Source organism: Cydia pomonella, chromosome 1, assembly GCF_033807575.1.
Source record: "Cydia pomonella isolate Wapato2018A chromosome 1, ilCydPomo1, whole genome shotgun sequence".
In the NCBI taxonomy this organism is placed as follows: Eukaryota; Metazoa; Arthropoda; class Insecta; order Lepidoptera; family Tortricidae; genus Cydia; species Cydia pomonella.
Window position 1 is genome coordinate 12,875,102 of NC_084703.1, and position 21,240 is coordinate 12,896,341.

The 21,240-nt window shown below is 38.5% G+C and overlaps 1 protein-coding gene across 1 annotated transcript; it reads left to right on the top strand.

Annotated features, from left to right (window-relative positions):
* The first annotated feature begins 943 nt into the window (after positions 1-943).
* On the top strand, positions 944-19,791 carry LOC133515505 (ER degradation-enhancing alpha-mannosidase-like protein 3). The gene is made up of 10 exons (XM_061848052.1): positions 944-1,303; positions 2,681-2,827; positions 7,700-7,852; positions 7,988-8,141; positions 8,900-9,069; positions 11,211-11,432; positions 11,966-12,131; positions 12,507-12,895; positions 13,702-13,903; positions 17,878-19,791. Exons 1-10 carry the CDS (start codon positions 1,188-1,190, stop codon positions 18,745-18,747), a joined length of 2,589 nt encoding a protein of 862 aa, XP_061704036.1. The 5' UTR covers positions 944-1,187; the 3' UTR covers positions 18,748-19,791.
* Positions 19,792-21,240: the final 1,449 nt, after the last annotated feature.

Consider the following 21,240-nt stretch of genomic DNA (forward strand, 5'->3'; position numbering starts at 1 on the left):
TATAAATAATAGTTCCAAATTTCTCCAGAGTCGCTAAGAACTATGGAAGGTAGAGGCAAGGAATATAATCTCCATAGGCGGAACATGGGCAGAACTGTTGCAAAAGTGATCAGCTGTCAGCTATAAATAATAGTTCCAAATCTCTCCAGAGTAGCGCTAGAGTAGCTAAGAACCTAGGCGTAATTGACGGAGCGAAGAGCACTGTTCGCTTGAGCAAGTATTCTAGGTATTGTAGCGCCACCTATTTATGGTTTATTGTTGGACACTTTTGGTATGATTCTATTCCTTAACTCTACCTTCCATACCCTAGGTATTTATTACTGTCCTAAGGCCCAATTACATCCACACTTCCCGACATCGGGCCCTAAAGTGGCAATTACATCCACACTCTATCAGGCCTGATATCAGTGATATAACCGCGAAAATCAAAGTTCGTCAATTACGGGCATTAAAAAAATGGTTCATATTCAAAAATGTCATACATTGTACATTTTTGGCAACTAGACACAAAGTATTTTACAGTACATGGTGGTTCTTTCACTGAGCACTTTCCAAGCATATGTCGAAACTTTAAAGAGCCATATGTACTGTAAAACGTTGTACGATACACGTGCGAATAGGTAATTGGCATTTCGTGTCGATTTAAAACACTCCCTTCGGTCGTGTTTAAATTTATCACCACTCGTTGCGAATTTCCTGTTTTCTGCACTTGTATCGTAAATAACTATTTTATATTTCAAATATTGTTAACGATGTCCTGATATTCCGTGAAATGGAAAACGATTATCAGGCCCGAAATCGGAACTGATTTCAAGCCCGATGTCGGGAAGCAGCCATAGGTCCAAGCCTTACATTTCGGTCGTTTTCATGTTTATTTATAGGTTTATATAGTCTGTGGCATGACATTTACCCATAGACTAAATACACGTCAATTATTAAACTATCACTGTACAGTGTACTACACATTACAATCACATCACAATTCGCGACACTGTAATATTTGAAGTCGCTTAATTTTTGACTGTAAATGGTATTTTAAATATCCTACAACAATGTGAAAGTGTTAAAAATGATTAAATTATAGCAGTAGCGCTTTTTATGTTTTACTTCCTTCGTTTCTATATTCGTTATTTCATGTTTTCTTTACAACTGATAATTAGTGATATTGTTACTAAAAATATTGTGTTATGATCAAAATAATGGCTTATCGAGTTTTATTAGTTCTTGTTCTTGCAATTATCAGCGTGAGTACTGAAGAAGAAACTTCTGCACCAATGACTAAAGCTGAAAGAATAAGTTTAAGGTAAAATCAAAGAAAGTGTAATGGAATGTTATCTTTTCATTATCATTTTTAATTATGCTTATAGTAAGATATTCAAGGTAAACGTGAAAATCAAAATGTTTAATGTCTACTACATGTTAATCAAAAGCTGTTGAATTAATATAAATTATTTACTATGTAATTGTTTATTGTTTTTATACTCGTAAATTGTACAGTTAATGCTATTTTGTTAAGTATACGTATAGCATATTAATTTTAATGTTAAAATTGCTTTGTGCTCTAGGGCCCCAAGATACAGGCTTAGCCCTTTGGGTTTCCCCAGATATTTCTTTTATGGAAAAATTGTTACTGGTAAACAATAAAAAGATTTTTTTTTTTAAATATACTGCCATTCGTCAACACATAATTAAAACTTTTAGAACGCCATCTGACTTTGATTCTTATTCTTTCAGTGATATGTGTTCAATTTGTTAAGAGGAATTCCCAGTTGCGATTTTTCCATACAAACACTCTCGACGGTTTCCTCCCTGGATTTTGAATCTAGAGCAATGATTTTTTCAAATAAGATCAGTATCATCAATATCTGTGCCGTTATGTTTTGCTTTTTTGGATTATTTTATTTTGAAGAAACTTACAGCGCCTCGAAAATCGCAAAAACGGCTCAATTGAATTGGCTGCAAAAAAGGTGCTGTATACAAATATGACAACACAACAAATATCCAAAAAGTCAAAACGTAGCGGCATAGATTATTTATTCCACTTGCAGTTTTCAAAATTTGATAATGATTGGTTGCGTTTTGTAGGAGGAAACAGTAGAGAGCGAAGCCATGATTTTAGAGTTTTTTTGCGTAGGAATGTTAGTCCGAGCTGCAGTTGTCCTTATCGAACGCACGCAGTCCCGCCCACCGCAGCGCGACAAAAACATAGCTTCAAAAATTCGAGATTTGAAAAGTTGCTCAGCTAGGAATTGCTCTTAAATATCAAAAAGTGGCGCCATCTTACCGGGCACTACCTAAAGGTTATGGCGCCATCGCTCGAAACGATGCCTTTAGCCTTTGACCTATTAGATGGCGCCACTTTTTGATATTTAACATATTTAAGTCGAATCAGTAAAAGAATAAGGATGAAAGTCAAATGGCGTTCGAAAACTTTTAATTATGTGTCGAAAGATGGCAGTAAATTTACGTTGCTACAAAGTTTTCTTTTATAATACACCTCTATTTCAAATTCTCTTTGGTGTCACCAAACCTATGCTTAGGACTATGTTCATTTGTTAGATTGCCTTTATTGAATGAATTATCCAACTTACTGTAGGATTATGTAAATTGGTGTAAAATTTATATTTATTTAATTATACTATATACCTATAGATTTTAATGTCTATGAAATTTTGTACAGAGAGGAGGCCCGAAAAATGTTTTACCATGCATACAATGCATACATGGACAATGCATATCCAGCGGATGAGTTGATGCCTCTTAGCTGCAAAGGGCGATGGAAAGGCATCACACCAAGTCGCGGTGACATGGATGATGCTCTTGGAAAGTAAGAAAATTTTGATCTGTTTCTGGTTATCCTATGCATATCCTATATAGTATATTAAATCATAGTTACTGATGCATCCCTTATGCATGTTATTCATTTGAATTCTCATACTTCCATATATTATAGTAATGAATCTTTAACTATAGGGTATTTAAGTCCAAATCCCATTCATTAATGAACACACATTCCTTTATTTGCATGTTTTTTTTCCTACCCTATTAAGGTGTGGAACTCTTCCGTGAAAACCACACACTTACTCGTACACCTTTTTTTTTGTACTGTGAGGTTTGGGGGGAGTGGCTTCAGTGGTAGATTAAACACCAAATTAGCTTTTGGATACATTTTAATTTATAGGGTTGCAGCAATATAAATTCATTATATTGAGTTTCTGTCACTATACAATTATAATGCTAGTTAATCGGGCGCTGACACTACCATAAACTAGGTTATTATTATTAATACCACTGAAGTGCATAAACTGAAGTCCTGAAAATGATAAGCTGGATTGGGGTACAAGCTCTTGTCCTCATGCCAGGGATCGGAAACCGGTATTTTTTGTATGGGAACGAAAACGGTATTTTTTCGTTCTTTGTTAATTACTTCATTTCTAATTAGGCAATCTAATAATACGAAGTCGTTATCTGAAAACACAACTGAGTCCTACATTTAGAGTATAAAATAAACCGAAATATATGGTTATTTCGATGTTTTTGCAAAAAACCGGTTCCGATCCCTGCCTCATGCATTGATATAGCCACGAGTTGCAAATAAGTTCGCCGCATTGCATTGACGACCGGTCTGGCCTAGTGGGTAGTGACCCTGCCTACGAAGCCGATGGTCCCGGGTTCAAATCCTGGTATGGGCATTTATTCGTGTGATGAGCATGGATATTTGTTCCTGAGTCATGGGTGTCTTCTATGTATTTAAGTATTTATAAATATTTATATATTATATATATCGTTGTCTAAGTGCCCTCAACACAAGCCTTATTGAGCTTACTGTGGGACTTAGTCAATTTGTGTAATAATGTCCTATAATATTTATTTATTATTTATTTATACTGATTAGGTGATTAGAGTAAATTTTTTCTCGAGTAATTGCTACGCCGCTCGCATTGCGGTTCCAACCAACCCCCCACCCCCCCCAAACCCCTGTTTGCCAGTCCTAAAATGATGACGTCGGTTTCGCATGCCGCGCCTATTGCACTGAATGCGTCGCTTGTAGGACTGACGAGGACCAGGTGGGAATACCTGGAAAACAATAAAGGAAATCTGGTGGAAAGCCGCATGTGGCTCTAGTCGCGCTGAAATTTATGCACGTGTATATAAAAAAAAATCTGCCTGCAATGTACAAACCAATGTATGTATTGTAATACTGATAACAATAATTGCTTTCAAGGTCAATCGGTGTTTCTAGTTACAGTACGTGTTCATTTTAACACATTCGCTGCCAGCTACTAAATGGGTTCTCTGTTTGTAGGCGCTTTTTCCTACAGATCGGAAAAAATGTGCGATCACAGCTCGTGTAGCTCGTGCTGGTTGTGAATGCATTAGACATTTTCCGAATACTAACTTAAATATTTATGTAATGTATTAGCCGGTATTAGGCATTTATATGGTTCCGAATAACATGATAAATACGTGGACTAAGTAGGTAGTCATTTATATTCTTTTCAACACACTTGCTCAAAACAGCATTTTTATTCCACCGATTTTTGGCTCATAATCCTAGATATTAAACACGCGTGCTTTTTCAGTATATTATAACACTCGTGCTTTTTCATTATATTATCCGACTGAGTTCAGAAGGTAACTGATTGCTAATAATATGCATGGAATCGGAGCCTTCTTAATTTGGTCGACTAATACATTTTTTTTAACCAACAATTGTTAGTTCAAAGAGGTTTTATTACACCAAACATAATTTATAGATTAAATTATCTCGTAAATTACATTTATGAATAAACATAACATTTTATAGATTTAATCTCCATCCGTCGAATAGAAATACGAAAATATTAGCTTTTTTACAATTTTTTTATTGGCTGTTTGTCGATTTCGTTCGCGCCTTTGCCTTGCGCGCGCATTGGAATCGTGCTTAAAAAAAAACGCGCCAGCCATTTTCCGTATTTGTCATAAAATTGGAATAGTTTTGCATGTTTTTAGTTTATATATTGACGAAAATGTCATTTTCAAGCATTGAAAATGAAAAACACATACAATTGACGCTGCCAGTAATAATAATAGAGGCAAGAGCCGAGAACGATCGCCTTTTACCATCAAAATTGGGTGAAAAATAATTGGCGGCATATGAAACTTTTATTCAATGGAAAATCAGAAAAAACGCCCGTTCTTTCTTGGAAAACGTATTGCTAGCTTACTTCAATGAACTGGCGAATAAGTGCCTACAAGCCCAGCACGATTTGGTGGTGGTGGTTTACTGTTTAGACAAAAAAAAATCTAATTTATAAGTTTTGTTTTTTCCTTGCAAGAATGCACTGGGCATTACTCACATCGGCTTTCTTATTGCGCGCTCGCTTACAGCTCGCGCGCACAATATCGCCTCGTGTGTAATAACCAACTTAGCACAATTGTATCATAATGTACTATTACAGCAGAGTATTTTCTATTTTACATCGAAAATAAAACAAAATAGGTAATAAAATAACGGTCAAGTGTAATTTGGACTCGTGCACCTGGAGTTCCGTACAAACTTAGCTAACTAAGTAACTCTTTTCGGCAAGTTCCCTATAGGTTTTTGATGCCCTTACGAGCGTCAAAATAAATATGCGCCATAAACAGTTCCGTACCAAAAAGGTACAAAAGGAACCCTTATGGTGCGACTCTGTCCGTCCGTCCGTCTGTCATATTGCTAAATATCTCGAAAAGTACTTAAGCTATCGATTTGAAATTTGGAATAGTAATGAACAACGCTAACTCAGACATATTGGAAGCGTAATTTTTTTTATTTTATTTATATTAATTATGGAAAATGCCCAATATAAAGAGGGGGCAAAATTTTAACCTCTAGTTATTAGGTCAAGTGGGGTATAATTTGAAGGAGCTTAAATTGAACATTACAAAACATTTTTTTATAGTGAAAGTAAATTGACTTACGAAGGAAAATGTGAAAAAAACATTGTAATAAAATTATCATATAGATTACTGGAAAAATAAAATCAGACCTACCTTAATAACTTTTTTTTAAATAACAAAACACATTTTATAATTAAATTTCTAATTTGATCCCATTTGCGGGTGTTTATTATACTTGAAATTCCTATGAGATTACACTAAAGACACTTCCTTTCAAATAAAACAAAAATTATTGAAATCGCGTTCTCATGATAAAGAATTAGGTATCCCTGAAAAACCAACATACATACAGATCGCGCAAATTAGTTAGCCAATTTGCCCATAGATGGCGCTGTACACAATTATGCTAATAGTATACTTCTGGTCAAAAGTCTTTCGTGATTGATCATAGTTAAATGAGAAAATTTAAAGTTTGTACGGAACCCTCGGTGCGCGAGGTAAACGATCTCGCACTTGTCTTTAGATTACCTTGACTTAGAATTTTGCACTGCTCCAAGGGGTAGCAGACCTGTGTATTATTTGATATTAATTTCGGCTTGATAGGTACTTTTACGCGTTTCTGAGAAAAAGGGTATTGACAAATTGACAACAACCTGATGCTATAAGGGTTCCGTTTTTGCCGACTGAGCTACGGAGCCCTAAAATAACAACCATAGGTAGAGAGGCACAGTCTTATTTCTAACGAAATCATTTGAACGCCGTGGCTAGCGCATTATCATTTTTACTATGTTAAATCAACATAGGGCACTTCGTTTTAGGCGTACAATGCTGCGTCTGTAACGCGATTTAGGGTCTCCTTACACCTATCGGGGTATTTCTATTTAAAATTGTACCCCTAAATTGCATGTTAGTTTTTGGATTTTGTATACTCGTATTATGTCCACTCAGAATCACGACCTCTTTCGATCCTTATACGACAAAAAAGTGTCCCCAAAATTTCATACATTTTTGTTTGTCCGTTTTGTTACGGACATAAAACGTAGCCAAACGGACCAAAAAATTGTAGACATATATTTCTTAGTAAAAATGGAAAAAGCTCATGTGTCTGAGTAGAAATAATATAAAAATCCTCAAGTCGAACACAATAGTTGTGCGTACAAATAAGAAAACGCAAAATCGGCGAAAGCCGTCGTAAGGGGTAGGCCGAGTGGAGCCGAGCGATGTCTTTTATTTTTTTATTGCGTAGGCAACTAGACATAAAGCATTTTCCTATCGGCTTTGGCCGATTCCGCGTTGATAGGTGTGGGGAGACCCTAACCGCTTGCGCCGCACGCGTTTCACGCAATAAACAAGGATACTCCTTATACATACTATGAAGGTTATGACGACCGGTTTGGCCTAGTGGGTAGTGACCCTGCCTACGAAGCTGATGGTCCCGGGTTCAAATCCTGGTAAGGGCATTTATTCGTGTGATGAGCATGGATATTTGTTCCTGAGTCATGGGTGTTTTCTATGTATTTAAGTATTTATACATATTTATATATTATATATATCGTTGTCTAAGTACCCTCAATACAAGCCTTATTGAGCTTACTGTGGGACTTAGTCAATTTGTGTAATAATGTCCTATAATATTTATTTATTTAAGGTAAAATATTTTACATGTGCGTTGAGACGCAATGCGCTTACCGCGTATAACAATGTTTAGTAATTAGATTATCTCATGTAAAAAGATGTGCGTGAAACGTTGTTGGCAGCCGTCGGTTACCGCCTAATAGCGAGCTATCTAAATGTATAAGAATGATTATGGTTATGATAATATTTTGAATGATTCCAGCTTTTCTCTGACGCTAGTGGACAGCTTGGACACGCTGGTGGTGATGGGAGACTTCTCCGAGTTCAGCAGAGCCATCAAACTTGTCATCAAAGACGTCTCGTTCGATCACGACATCGTAGTTTCTGTGTTCGAAACTAACATCAGAATGCTGGGGCAAGTGTCTTAAAGTTCTTTACTCTCTTCTCGACTTGGCGAGGCACGCTTTTGTGATTCCATTCAATGTTATTTTAATATAACCAACTTATGGTTTCTCTATATCTTGTTGTAATGTATTGCGTATGGTCGCAGGGGCTTGCTGTCCGCGCACGTTTTGGCAACGGTGCTGAAGCCGGAGGTGCCCGTGTTGCAGTGGTACGGTGGAGAGCTGCTGGCACTAGCTGAAGATCTCGGTCGCCGCTTACTGCCCGCCTTCAACACGTCCACAGGGATCCCGCACGGACGGGTACGTACCGTGCTTGCAATGGCGCTAAAGTCTTACAACGAACGTATGCGAATGAGAACAGAGTTGCAACAGTAGGTATACAGATTTACCTAAGTAGTCGCTTGACATCAGACAGAGACTACGCCTGTATTTTGTCATCTTCTTGATTTAAAAACAAGCGTTCATCATCATTTAACCCGATCATTTAAACCCGAATCACGACTTCATATTAACTGGATTATTAATAAGTTCAATAATAATAAATAACTTCGTGCGTCTTCTAGGCGTTTATGAGCTAAATTAGTGGATTGACTGTTGATTTAGGTGATAATTATAGTTTGAGAACCAGAGCCCAAAAATTCACATTCTGACTTCCTCACCAAATTCATACATAGGCAGGACCTATGCGTGTTTAACCAGTTGGGTGGGTAATTACATATACGAGTAGGTACCTCTGAAGGTTCATTGCACCTATAACATTACAGCGAATCTAATTACTGCTATCCGTGCAAAGAAAACGCAGTCCGCAATTACGTGCGAGCATATTTGGCTGTATCTGTAGATATATTTTGTTTGCAACACCACGTCAGATCATCTAGAACGTTAAAGATTTTTTGTTGAAAATTTTTTTTTTCAGTGTCCAATTTATTGTGACAGATGAGTCATTCTGTATCTATTTATCCAGATCTTGTTATAAAATTCAACTCTTGACATCACCCCTATTCACTATAGAAACTACAATATGCGTTAGCCTCCTCTTAACGCATTATCGCTTGCAGGTGAACCTGCGGCACGGCGTGCGCCACCTGCAGGAGTCGCGCGAGACGTGCACGGCGTGCGCGGGCACCATGATCCTGGAGATGGCGGCGCTGTCGCGGCTCACCGGCCGCCCCGTCTATGAGCAGAAGGCGCACAAGGCCATGGACAGGCTGTGGAAGATCAGGCACAGGTAAATAAATCAGTGACAAACCCCACTCGACCAATTATTTTTTTACTTGTAAATTATTTCGAATAATTTTAACGAAGGATAACGGAAAACTTCAGATTCTCTTCAGGAACCACTAGTGGTTAAAAAACACTGATCTTAAGTAAACCAGTAGCATCCCGCGAGACGTGCACGATCTGCGCCTAATCTGAACTGGCTCTACAGGTTCTACACCTCGGATGGCAAATTTACACCTCTGTTTTAGACTTATAAATGACGTTTTAAAGGTGTTTTTAGAATAAAGAACAACAAGACATACAGGAAAAAATATAGAAATAGAATCTACACTAAGTGTGCATCACGAAATGGCCCCAACTATGCATAACGGCACTGTTTTTACTGGAGCCCATTTGGTGATGCCACTAGAGATTAAAAAAAGTTTTTATAATAAAGAGTTACTAAAATATAGTTTAGTAAGCGGCAACTTGGGCTATATTTAAAAGGAAATCTATCTTATGTAGTGCGAGTTCATACATGTGGTACTTGCGTTTAGTAACAAACGCTCATACATTCACACTAAACAAATTGTTTAAACTGCCACTTACTTAAAATCTGCAGATGGTTGTTGTATCACGTTTTATGATTACATTCCACTATTCTGGCGACTGTATACTCTCTAAAATATGACGAAGCTGCTTATCTACCCTATTTAAGTAGTCTGAAAGGTAAGTAGCTTAGTCGGAGCATATGCGCGTCATTTATTAGTTAAATGAGTCATTTTCAAAGCATTGTTCAACAATAATAAATTCACTTATCGGTGAAATACCACATGAATTCACATAATAATGAGGTAAATATTCGCGTACGAATAAATAACACAAGTTTCCTTGTAGTATGTACAGTCAAGTGAAAAAATATGGGTCCGCGCAACTTACTCAAAAATGTCGTTGACATACGAGCTATGGGACATATTTTTGAGCAACTTGTGTGCACTGTCCACCCATATTACACTTGGCTGTACATAGACCACGTTTTCCTTTTGTCTGGCTTAGTGATAAAAATATCGGTCCAAGCATTTATTGTTTCATTGAATTGTGGCCTCCTTCCCAGCAATGGACTATTTATGGCATGAGAGATTGATATTTTTAACTGCGCTGATCTAAATTAAGGTGCAGTAAGGTTCAGAAAACGGAGTTTTTAAAAAGTCGTAGCCCGTTTTTGGATTTATGACGTTTACACTTGCCCAGGCTGGGCTATCAAAATCACTGCCAACTTAGCTTGGTCGGACTCTACCCGTGGTCCCGGGCACGCACTTCTGTCTCGCTCATGCTTACGCTCAGTCGAACTTTAAGGTGCTCTGACCAGCAGCGTTTAGCGAATAGAGGGCGAGATTTTTCTTCGCGAGCAAGTGTCTTCTGTTTAAATACGTTTTTTTTTCTAGAAAATATAAGTTTAAGCCCTTAGGTAGAGGAAATATAGTTTTAACCTGATATTGAACTTTATTTCAAAGTGTTTCGCGAGAAAATAGTCGATCGCTACTAGCTTCTTCGCCGCTACTCGGACTCGCATCTTAGAGGTCTGTAAACGTAACAGCCCAGGCCAAAAATATGGAAGCAGGCTTACTTATAACAATATAAATTGTGATTTTTGATCTGTTTATTGTATCTGTATCTGTCAGATTGTCATTAAACCTCACAAAAGAAACAAGTTTCGTGATTCAATTGTTCAAATGGTTCAACCGTTGATAGCTGATCATCAGGTCTCTTTCCTAATGTTTTAAAATTTTTACTTAAGAGGAAAGAGGATGGTCGTTTCCATACAAACGTAGTCCCCATTTTTATTTCTGGATATTGATATTATAGAAAATGTTTTTACATAATTTGATGTATATTAACCATAGCTATGTTTGACTTTTTTCGATTATTGTAAAAGTTAGGAGCGAAAAACATATTTCATACAAAAATTTTTAAATGAGCCTAAATCTTATAATAATTAAAAATTCTAATTAAATCAAACGTAGGGGCATAGCAGTGATTGATATACAATTTTTTTTGTCAAAATATTTTCAATAGTGTTAATATCCAGAGAGGAAAATGAGGACTACGTTTGTAAGAAAAGGCGATTTCGCCGGGTCCTCTTTCGTGTTAACATCTGATATATTTCAGGACGTCCGACCTAATGGGCACGGTGATAAACATCCACTCCGGCGACTGGGTCCGCAAGGACTCAGGCGTGGGCGCCGGCATCGACTCGTACTACGAGTACTGCCTCAAGGCGTACATCCTGCTGGGCGACGAGAAGTACCTGGCCAGGTTCAATCGCCACTACAACGCCGTCATGAAGTACATCAGCAGGGGGCCCGTCATGTTGGCCGTCCATATGCACAGGTAGGTGAAATTGGTAATAACTATTCAGCTAAGATGATTCGCGTTTACCACACATCACAGCCTCTATACCAAAGATACATTGAATGAGTAACATCTGTTAAATCTCAGACAATTTCGTGCTTAGAATTTGACAGGTGAGCGAGATGGCGCTATAGAGCTCCATATATTTTTGACGTTTAATAATTCAGTGACCGTATAACATATGGCACAGTACAGCACGATCTGTTTTGGATGTCAAACTAAGGGGCACGTTTTTTCGTCTCTATTACATTCAATTCTCTTTGCTCTATACTAAATAGTACGAATGCACATCGCTCACTTCAGGCCATGTTACAAAGGGCATACAAGTAAATATGTCTTTGTTAATAGTTTATGTGCATATATTTGTGTTTTATCGCGCCTTATGTAAGAGGAGACATCGTATAGCTTTTTGCGAACCCAAAAGTTTGTTATCGGGAAACTCGTAAACGCTTAATAATGTAGCGACTTTGGAAGGAAATCTAACTGTATTGTGATGAGCTTGGCATTTACAGGCCGCACCTCCAATCCCGCAACTTCATGGACGCGCTGCTGGCGTTCTGGCCGGGGCTGCAGGTGCTGCTGGGCGACGTGCGACCCGCCGTCGAGACGCACGAGATGCTCTACCAGGTCATGCAGCGCCACACCTTCATACCAGAAGCCTTCACCACCGACTTCCAGGTACACTCACTAGACTTGCGTTTGTATTGATGAGACTCCATTGGGTGTCCCGATTCCATTGATCCTTAAATATCAGAATCAACCGGCGATAATTGAGATTGCGGCCGGTGTGGTAGGAAAAAAAAAACATCAAGAGGACGCGCGCTGTAATCGCAACGCACCATCACACCGTTCTAGTAACTTGATCGTCTCTAATGGATATTTTCAACTAAAACAACTGCAATATTTGTCAGCTGTCGTGTAGTTACAATATCATATACCCCACATGCGTATCTTCGTATCAAGTGATGTCAAGAAAAAAAATACATTTTCAATTATAGAACTAACTCAGTATTTATGGAGGGACGTAAATTTACATTGTAATATGTTTAATAGGTACACTGGGGGCAGCATCCCCTCCGACCCGAGTTCCTCGAGTCCACATACTTCCTCCACCGGGCTACCGAGGACGACCACTACTTGCACGTGGGCAAGATGGCCCTCAAAGCTTTACAGCAATACACCAAAGTGCCTTGTGGCTACGCCGCAGTCAACGACGTCAGGACGAGAGTCCACGAGGACAGAATGGACTCGTTCGTCCTAGCGGAGACCTTCAAATATTTATACATGCTGTTCGGTGATGATAAAGATATGCCGGTAAAGTTGGAAGACTATGTGCTGACGACGGAAGCGCATTTCCTGCCGCTGTCCCTGGCTCATGCGGGGAAAAACACTTCGTACTTCAGCTTGAAACTAGACGACGACGACGAGGACAAGTACAGAAAGTAAGTCTTTTATATCAAATATTTTTAATTAACCCACAAAAATAATATCGTTCATCGAAAAATTCTGATTTGCACAGCAGAATGCAGCTGATTTGCTTGTAATTAGTTTTTTGCTGTGCAATTCGTTTTTAGGTTAGGTTAGTATTTTTAGCTGATCATTCAAATACCACCTTTTTTTAACCCAATTCGTTAGCTTGTTGAACAAAAGCAACTATTTTGAGGGTATTTTAACATTATAATGCTTTATATAAGGGATTGCCTTGATGTAGTCGAATCTACATAAATTTTCTACTGAACAAGCACCTGTTGTCTTTAACGTTTGTTACGTAATAGAATTAAAAATAAAACGACTTCAGTTTGTTTCACATAGTGTTATAAAGAATCATAACTTCAAGGTTATTTCAATAAAAATATATTTATTTCAAGAAATTGGCATTACAAGAGGAGCAGTACATTGATCCTGACTTTAGGCTCAGCCTGTAACGTGTGTATCTCGGAGAAATATTGAAATGATGCGGCTTTTATTTTAACAGAATTGGTAGGTAATATTACATTTTCGTGTAAATGTAGGCGCATTCGCTATAAGTAGTTGATACTTTAACTTCTGGGGCCCCAACGATTATCGATTGGCATGTTGGCTACGCGAGTAGGGATCAAAATTTGTAAACCAAAAAATGACCTTGAGGTTTGCCATTTTGGACGACATGTTGAGATTTAACGGGTTAAATCAAAGAACTAAGCGCAATTTTGGCGCAGAAATTTAACGCAGAAACGTCTACCAGATTGTAAGTTGATCGTGTACTCAGGACGTGTCCGAACACGGCTTCGCTGGTAGCGGAGAAGGTCCGGCAGCCGATGCGGCAGCTGCTGGGCGCGGCGGCGGCGCGGCCGCCCGCGCGCCTGCGCCCGCTCAACGACCCGCGCCAGATCCACGCGCTCGCCGACATGGGCATCTCCGTGCTCACGCTGCCCGATGGCAGGGTGCAACTGCTCTACACAACCAATACGGTAACTATAGCCAAACGTTTTATTAACTTCCTTTGTAGTGGTACATAAAATTGAATGAAGTAGAACTAAAGGCGAAACATAGTGGCAACAACAGTTGACTTATCGCAACAATCTCATTTTGACAGATTTTTTGTATGAACGTAATTTTTATTTTAAAATATATCTGTGTTAAACTAGTTATTTTTCGAAGGAAAGAAACAGCATCAAAATGAATATAGGAAAACGTAGTTAAACTCGGAAGATAACATAAAACGTGTTTTAAACGCGGTTGGCCAAAATTTCAAGTTGGAGGATTATGGTCAGATTTAAGGATGTTTTATGATTGATCCGCTGATATGACGGGTAAGTTTGTAAATTGTTTCAAAATTTTCAGTTAGTAGTTTTAAGTTAACTATAGTATTTATATTGCCGTGCCCTTCCAGGGCGTCACATAACTTAACCACATAAAATTTACCACCTTTATAACTGGTTTGTGACATGCAATAAATTATTATATGATTCAATTATTGATGAAATACGTAGTATTTTGGTCTAATTTATATATTGTAAAGTTTTGAAGTTAGATGAATGTTAGGTCAAGCCGTAGTAATAACTATTAAATATCGAAGACCGTTGCAAACTCAGAAGACAGGGAACGAAGCGAGTGCCAAAGACGATTTCATTAAGTATTTACTATCAGAACGTTCGCTGGTGGAAAAGTAAGTTGTGGAAATGTAATCTCCTTGAATCTTACGATTTGGACATAGTAGCTGTCACGGAATCAAACTTGGACGAATCACTTTACGATTCAGAGTTGCGCAGCACACAGTAGAATGTGCTTCGAAGAGATCGATATGGACACGGCGGTGGCGGGGTGCTGTTGGCAACGCGTGACTCACTGTGTCGAGAGCGGGGTGACCTGTTACGAGACTATACATGGCGAAGACTTCTGAGCAAGATTCACAGCTTCAGGACATTACGTATATCTTAATATAGTATCCATACCCCCGGGGTCTTCAGATGAAAGGTACCTTGAGTGGTTTGACAGTGAGAGAGTGTTTCCTGTATGATACTTCAAAAGTTTGTCTTGGGCGATCTAAATCTGTTTAATGCTACTTCAAACATTGAAAGATCGTTTCAATGTTTTATAGACACTTGTAACCTTTATCAATATCATAGTGTTGAATGTGAATGAAAGGGTCTTAGCTGTAGTGTTGACGAGTAAGTTGAGACGTACGGTGTTTGTTCCTTCTGCTGACTCACATGAGGTGCTATCAAAAATCAACTCTCACCATCCACCTAATTCATAGTCGAGATTAGCTGTATGTATACTAACTAAAACTATTTACTCCAACCCGTTAATGTTTAGGTGAAAAATATGTGATTGGTGCCCATTTTATTTGAATTCGGACTCGGACACTTTTTACAGTAGGTCTAAAATTATTTTGATCTATTATTTTTACATCATTAATGACAGCATCTAAAACGCGCATGAAAGACCACAGACCTAATAAACGCTGTCGCTTAAAGACAGATGAAGTGTGCGAAAGGGAAGCCATCACCCGACCCAACATGTCAGTAGAAAGAGGCGCGAAATTAAAATTAAAAAAATAAATTAAAATTAAAGGTACTATAGGCGCTAATAGGGTCTAATAGTAGTAACACATTTGAAAAAATAGTCGATAAAGCAGTCAAACACCGATAGATTATTAATATGTTGTAACATGAAATCACTGTTTTTGATCTCACATAGACAATTTACGCACACACTTCCATTTGTTTTGTGGTATGAGAAAGAAAGGAGTGAGTGCTGAGGTGACGAAAGATAGAGGAGAATGGAAGAGAAGAACATGTGCCGGCCCCACAGCGTGGGATAAGGGCAGGAGGAAGAAGAGACTTCCATTTGTTTTTTGGTCGCACTTTTGAGGTTTGACAGACGTTCTTGTCCATCATATTTCTATGTGAAAGACAGGCGTCAAACTTCACCATGAAGTTTTCGCTCGGCTACAAATAAACAATACACAAAACGCATGCACGTTGTCATTGATAATGGCCATTATTTAAATAATTACCTAATAGGTTACTTCTTATTATTATTTCGAATCCTTTCAAATTTTATCAAAATTAACAATTTAAAATTGTAACTATTCCCTGCTCCTTAATCTGACCAACATTTTCGTGTTAAATTCCCAATCCCGTTATATGAGAATAATTAAACTATATTGACGTGATGCTGGCAAATGCCTCCGTGGCGATAGCCAATTAAAAAAAAGTACTTCTTATTACCAATTGTATGAGCGTTGTCAATAACAATAACAACGTCAATGTTTGTCAGTTGCCCCTAGTTACATATAAATAGTTCACAGTACGCAGGCACTATCACAAATCAAAAGCGTAAACAAGCTTTATAGGTGTTACAAAAACCGTTAACTGACTGCAAAAAGAACGTACTTGAGAATTTTATTATAGTATTTAATGCAACAGTTGTATAAGAAGGGTCAAAATAGGCGAGTGGCGTGAGTTACAATGTGAGCCGGAGCCGAAGGCGTAGGCGAACATTGTAAAGGAATACGCCACGAGCATGATAACCAATGACCAATGCACACGCATTTCATACGACGTTTTTCAACACTTGCGAGGAAATAACAAAACATATATTAATCAAATTTTAAGTAAAAGTTAAATTTTCAAAATGGTGGCTTACAGTTTTAACATCGAATGATTGCACCAAAGCGTGCTAGGTTTATAGGTAATGTAGGATTGTAGGCTTGTAGGTTATTATAGGTTCGCCAGCTCATAGAAGTAAGCTATAAATACGATTTCCGAGAAAGACTGGGCGTTTTTGCTTATTTGCCATTGTACAAAAGTTTTTATATGCCGCCAAGTACCTAGTTGGTTACTAGGTTCTGTTACTCGATTTGCAACCTCTTTATTTCCGTTAAAACAAATGTCATGTGGTGGATTTGTGAGCTGTAATTATATACCACACATAACGCTTATCTCGGCGTATCTATAATGAATTGGGGCCTAAAAGAGAATCGTATCGCAGTAATTGCGTTGCACAAATGTGGGCACCCGCTAAACATGATTTTGAAGTTGCTTGAAAACCTAAAATCAACAAAAAATTTGTTTATCGCACAATTAATAAATACAATAGTACTCAGAGCTTCGATGACCGCAAGAGGTCTGGAAGACCACACACCGTTCGGACCCCAGCTCTAATAAAGGCAGTGAAGGCGAGAATTGCAAGAAACCCCGTCCGGAAGCACAAGTTGTTGGCAATACAGATGTCTGTGAAGAGAAGCTCCCTTAAAAAAAGTTATCAATGAAGACCTTGGACTACACGCTTACCGCAGACAAAAATTGATAGTATGAAACTTGTCGAAGTCTGATACGCCTGTTTGTAAGTACATACGAGTATAATTACACGCGCACGTGACGGCACCCGCACGCGCTGCTCAACTCACTGTTCGAAGTGCAGCCAGTGTGATTTGTTTGTGAGTGCGATGGTGCGAGTGATAGTGGAATGCAAGAGAGTATTAGAAAGAGAGATGCCTGAGAGTACCATACCATATTGAATACCTAAGTGACAGCTGTGTACATGTGTTATTGCTTTATGCTGTCAATGTGTTCCAATTTATGCCGATTTGGCATTGGCTGTAAGGTGCAATTTGTAATTTGAAATAATAATAATAATACAGCAAACGTCAAATAAACAACAAACGTAAAGGACGTACTTATGCGGCAGACGGAGATGGATGTATGGGTGTTTGCATCATATGTTGCCTGTTGAAGCTGTATGGCGCCCTCAATAAATTTCTATAATTTTATGTACCACTTTACCTACTTACCCCAAAAATTTAAATTCCCGTTTTCGTCGTTTGCGGTAGGCCCTCTGGTTTTCCCTGAGTATATCGATATAGGTTATTGCATAATTGCTATTACCTTAACGATAAAAGATTAAATTAAATTTATTTAAATAATATTTCTTTTAGGCCAAATCATCAAAAGATGCAGCAGAAGGACTGACGTTTATGCGCGAGATGTCCAAGTGGAACTCTATGAGCGATGTAGAAAATGGTGTGACACCGGTGGGTGTGGAAGTTCGCGGACGCGTGTTTCCTGCGGGCCCGGGTCATTTTGGGCGCGAGGTGCGCGACGCGCGCCTCTCCGGTACGCCCGTCCGCGTCTACCCACTGGACGCCTGCACGGCGCTCAACAACGCCGCCAGCCTTAAGGGCAAGTTTGCCGTCGCGCAACGGGGACAATGTACATTCGCTCAGAAAGTCAGAAATATACAAAACGCCGGTGCCAAGCTCGCCATCGTCGTGGACAACGTGCCCGACTCCACGCACACGGTCACTGCCATGTTCGCGATGTCTGGCGATGGCAAGGACGACATCGAAATACCGGCCGTTTTCCTCTTCACTCGGGAGGGCGACTACCTGTTGGATGCCATGAATGAGGACCCCGAATTGATCGTTACCGTCGGCGAACTCAAGTCGCTCAAAAGACAGTACGAAAACACCTGCGACGACGATAACTGCGAGGCCGTTTTGGAAACATCAAGCGGGCCCGCAGAGTCGGAATCATTTGATCACCTCAAAAAAGTACTCAGCCAATTAGTGGCGCAGTTTGAACTGTCTTTATCTCACGATGAAAGCAGCGGTACACAGGGGCAGCGCTGCGGCAACGAAGTTTTGGAGCAGCCGTTCCAAAACGATATAGTTTATAGTAAAGAAGGCCACATAGAAGACCTTCCGGCTGTTCCTGTCAAGAGAGAAAGAACAACTGACACACCGGACGCCCTCTCTGACGAAACGATAAGAGTAAAGACAGCTGTAAATATCCCTGGCGAGTTTTGATAGAGTCAATAATTATAGCAATTTGTATAAAGTGATGTAAAAATATTGTATATACTATTTGTAAGATTTAACATAAGGTCGACACAATGATCCTTTGACGTATCCCAAACATCGTTTATACAATAAAACAAATATCCTGGCGAATATGATTCAAGTTCAATGCAAAAATGGAGAGGCAGTTTCTGTATAAAAATGCATCCTGCTCGACTAATCCGTCGTTTGGACGCATCGGCATGCCTTATAATCCCTCCCAATAGTTGAACAAAGTCTTGTTTTTTATCAATGAAAAGAATCAGGATAAAGGGACGTGTGCAGCGTCTTATTTGTTGAATTTATTGGTACGGTGTTATCTCTTTCTGTGTTTAACCTTAGATAAATAAGTAAGCCTACTCCGTATGCAGCTAAGTTATAAGCGAGTTTAAAACTTATTATTAATAAGTTTTAACTTACCTCCTATAACATACATTATTATTAAATAAGGTAACTGATGTATGGAGTTAGCACTCTAAGCTTACCTATTTTTCTATGGTTTAACTATGCATTGCCTGCATCGGCAGCACGATCGCTTTATATCCAACGGATTTATATCGGACGGATAAGTGAGTAGGACGAATGCTATACGTAGGAAATATAGTGGTCGTGATAACTAGTTTGAGCGGTCTAAAACTAGCGTAAACCGTGTCTTCAGGACCCCTAGTGTAAATTTATTTGATAGCGAAACGTGACGTACGCGTTTGCGTTAAGTCTCATTTTGTATGGGATTTTGAACAGCGCGCCAAGCGGGACGTTTTGGAAACTCGAAAATCTCATACAAAATGACACTTAACGCAAACGCGTACGTCACGTCGCTATCGAAAAAATGTACACTAGGGGTACAGAACTGGTTATATTTAATAAAGTTTTACTTAATTGTACAATAAAACCCTTGCTCTTGTCGTCTGAAATGATTCGCTGTTTTGGTATTGTTATTAAAATTTAATAACAATTTAAGTTTTACTAACAATAGGCTACAAAAATATATAAATTAAATTACTTTTAACGATATCTCTTATATTTTAATTTATTGACCTTGTGTATCGTATATTGTCTAAATATTACTTGTAATGGTTCCTAAACATTTGCATTTGCAATAGTAGTTAAACAAATGGGGAACATAAGCATGTCCTCAATTAATGACTGAACTGGATTCCCATATATACCTTACCGTACTTATCAATCAATCAATGGGGCAATGAAAATAAACAATGTTTAAAAACAATAAAATACTTTTTAACGAATACTAGGAGTTTCTCAGTGGTGTCCTCAAAATGTTCCTGACGCCGTAAAACAAGTAAATAGTCTGATCCAGTATTTTAATTTTCCGTACTGGCTAATCATTGCGCTATTGTTGTCATCGTCGAATAGGCGCGGTACAACCTTGTCCCTTGCGTCCGCGTCTCCAATATGTTTCGCAGCGTATAAATATATATATATATATATATAGTATTTGCGTCGAAGTCAAAGGTTCCACTTTGTTGCTTACCATAAGCACGAGATTTGCTTGTATCTTTATACAAATAACCTGTCAAAGCGTCCTTATCGCAAGCGACAAAGTGGGGCCATCGCTTTCGATGACCCTAAGTAAACATTATGGACGTTGCATATCGTGAGCTCTTATATGGCTGGCTAGGCCTCCTGGCTTTTAAATAATCTGTACTCTTTTCTCAAACATGCGTGGAAATCTTCAAACTATTGTTTCTAAATACAAACCGGATGAGGTATACTTAATTTTCTATATATTCGTAATTATGAATCGAAAATGTGAGTCGGTGTAAGGTACACCGACTTCGACGAGGAAAAGCGTGGAAGTGCAACCAATAAACGGAACGTAACGTTTATGGTGACACCCCACATTATGCCATTGAGCATTAACTTGGCCCGACTCTATTTATCAAATTTTTAAAAGCTCACTTTAAATAATTTTTAAACGCTTTATCTAATTTTAAAACGCCGTTACTGCTCACCCGCGGCGGGGCTCGCCCGCGGCCGCCGGGGCTCCTCCATGTACGAGAATGGTATCAGCGCTGGAGTGTGTTGTCAAGAGTTGGAGCGGTCATAATCTCGGTTGCTAAACAAAAAATATTTATGAAATCCTGGTAAGGTAGTTTGTGCGATGAGCAGGGATAATGTTCCCGAGTCATTGGTGTTTTATATGTGTTTGAGTATCTTCAAACATTTATATATCATTTCCTAGTTTCAGCCCGTGTCTTCGTCTGCGTGAAATAATATGATGATTGATAAAAAAATAATTGTGTGGTTTATGCACGAGGCAAGTGGAACTTTTTCGGGTCAATTAACTACTGAAGATTTGAGGAAAATTATTCGATTTAGGAAAAAAGGCATTAAAATTGGAAAATGGGAATAATAATGGGAAATCAATAGTAGTGAAGCTTGAACAATTTAGTAATGGAAACATATATATATATATATATATATATATATATATATATATAT

Excerpts from the sequence above, each read along its gene's own strand:
- LOC133515505 (XM_061848052.1), top strand. The coding sequence starts at position 1,188 with ATGATCAAAATAATGGCTTATCGAGTTTTATTAGTTCTTGTTCTTGCA. Across the intron at positions 8,142-8,899 it reads CAGGGATCCCGCACGGACGG|GTGAACCTGCGGCACGGCGT; the intron begins GTACGTACCGTG and ends TATCGCTTGCAG. Across the intron at positions 9,070-11,210 it reads CTGTGGAAGATCAGGCACAG|GACGTCCGACCTAATGGGCA; the intron begins GTAAATAAATCA and ends GATATATTTCAG.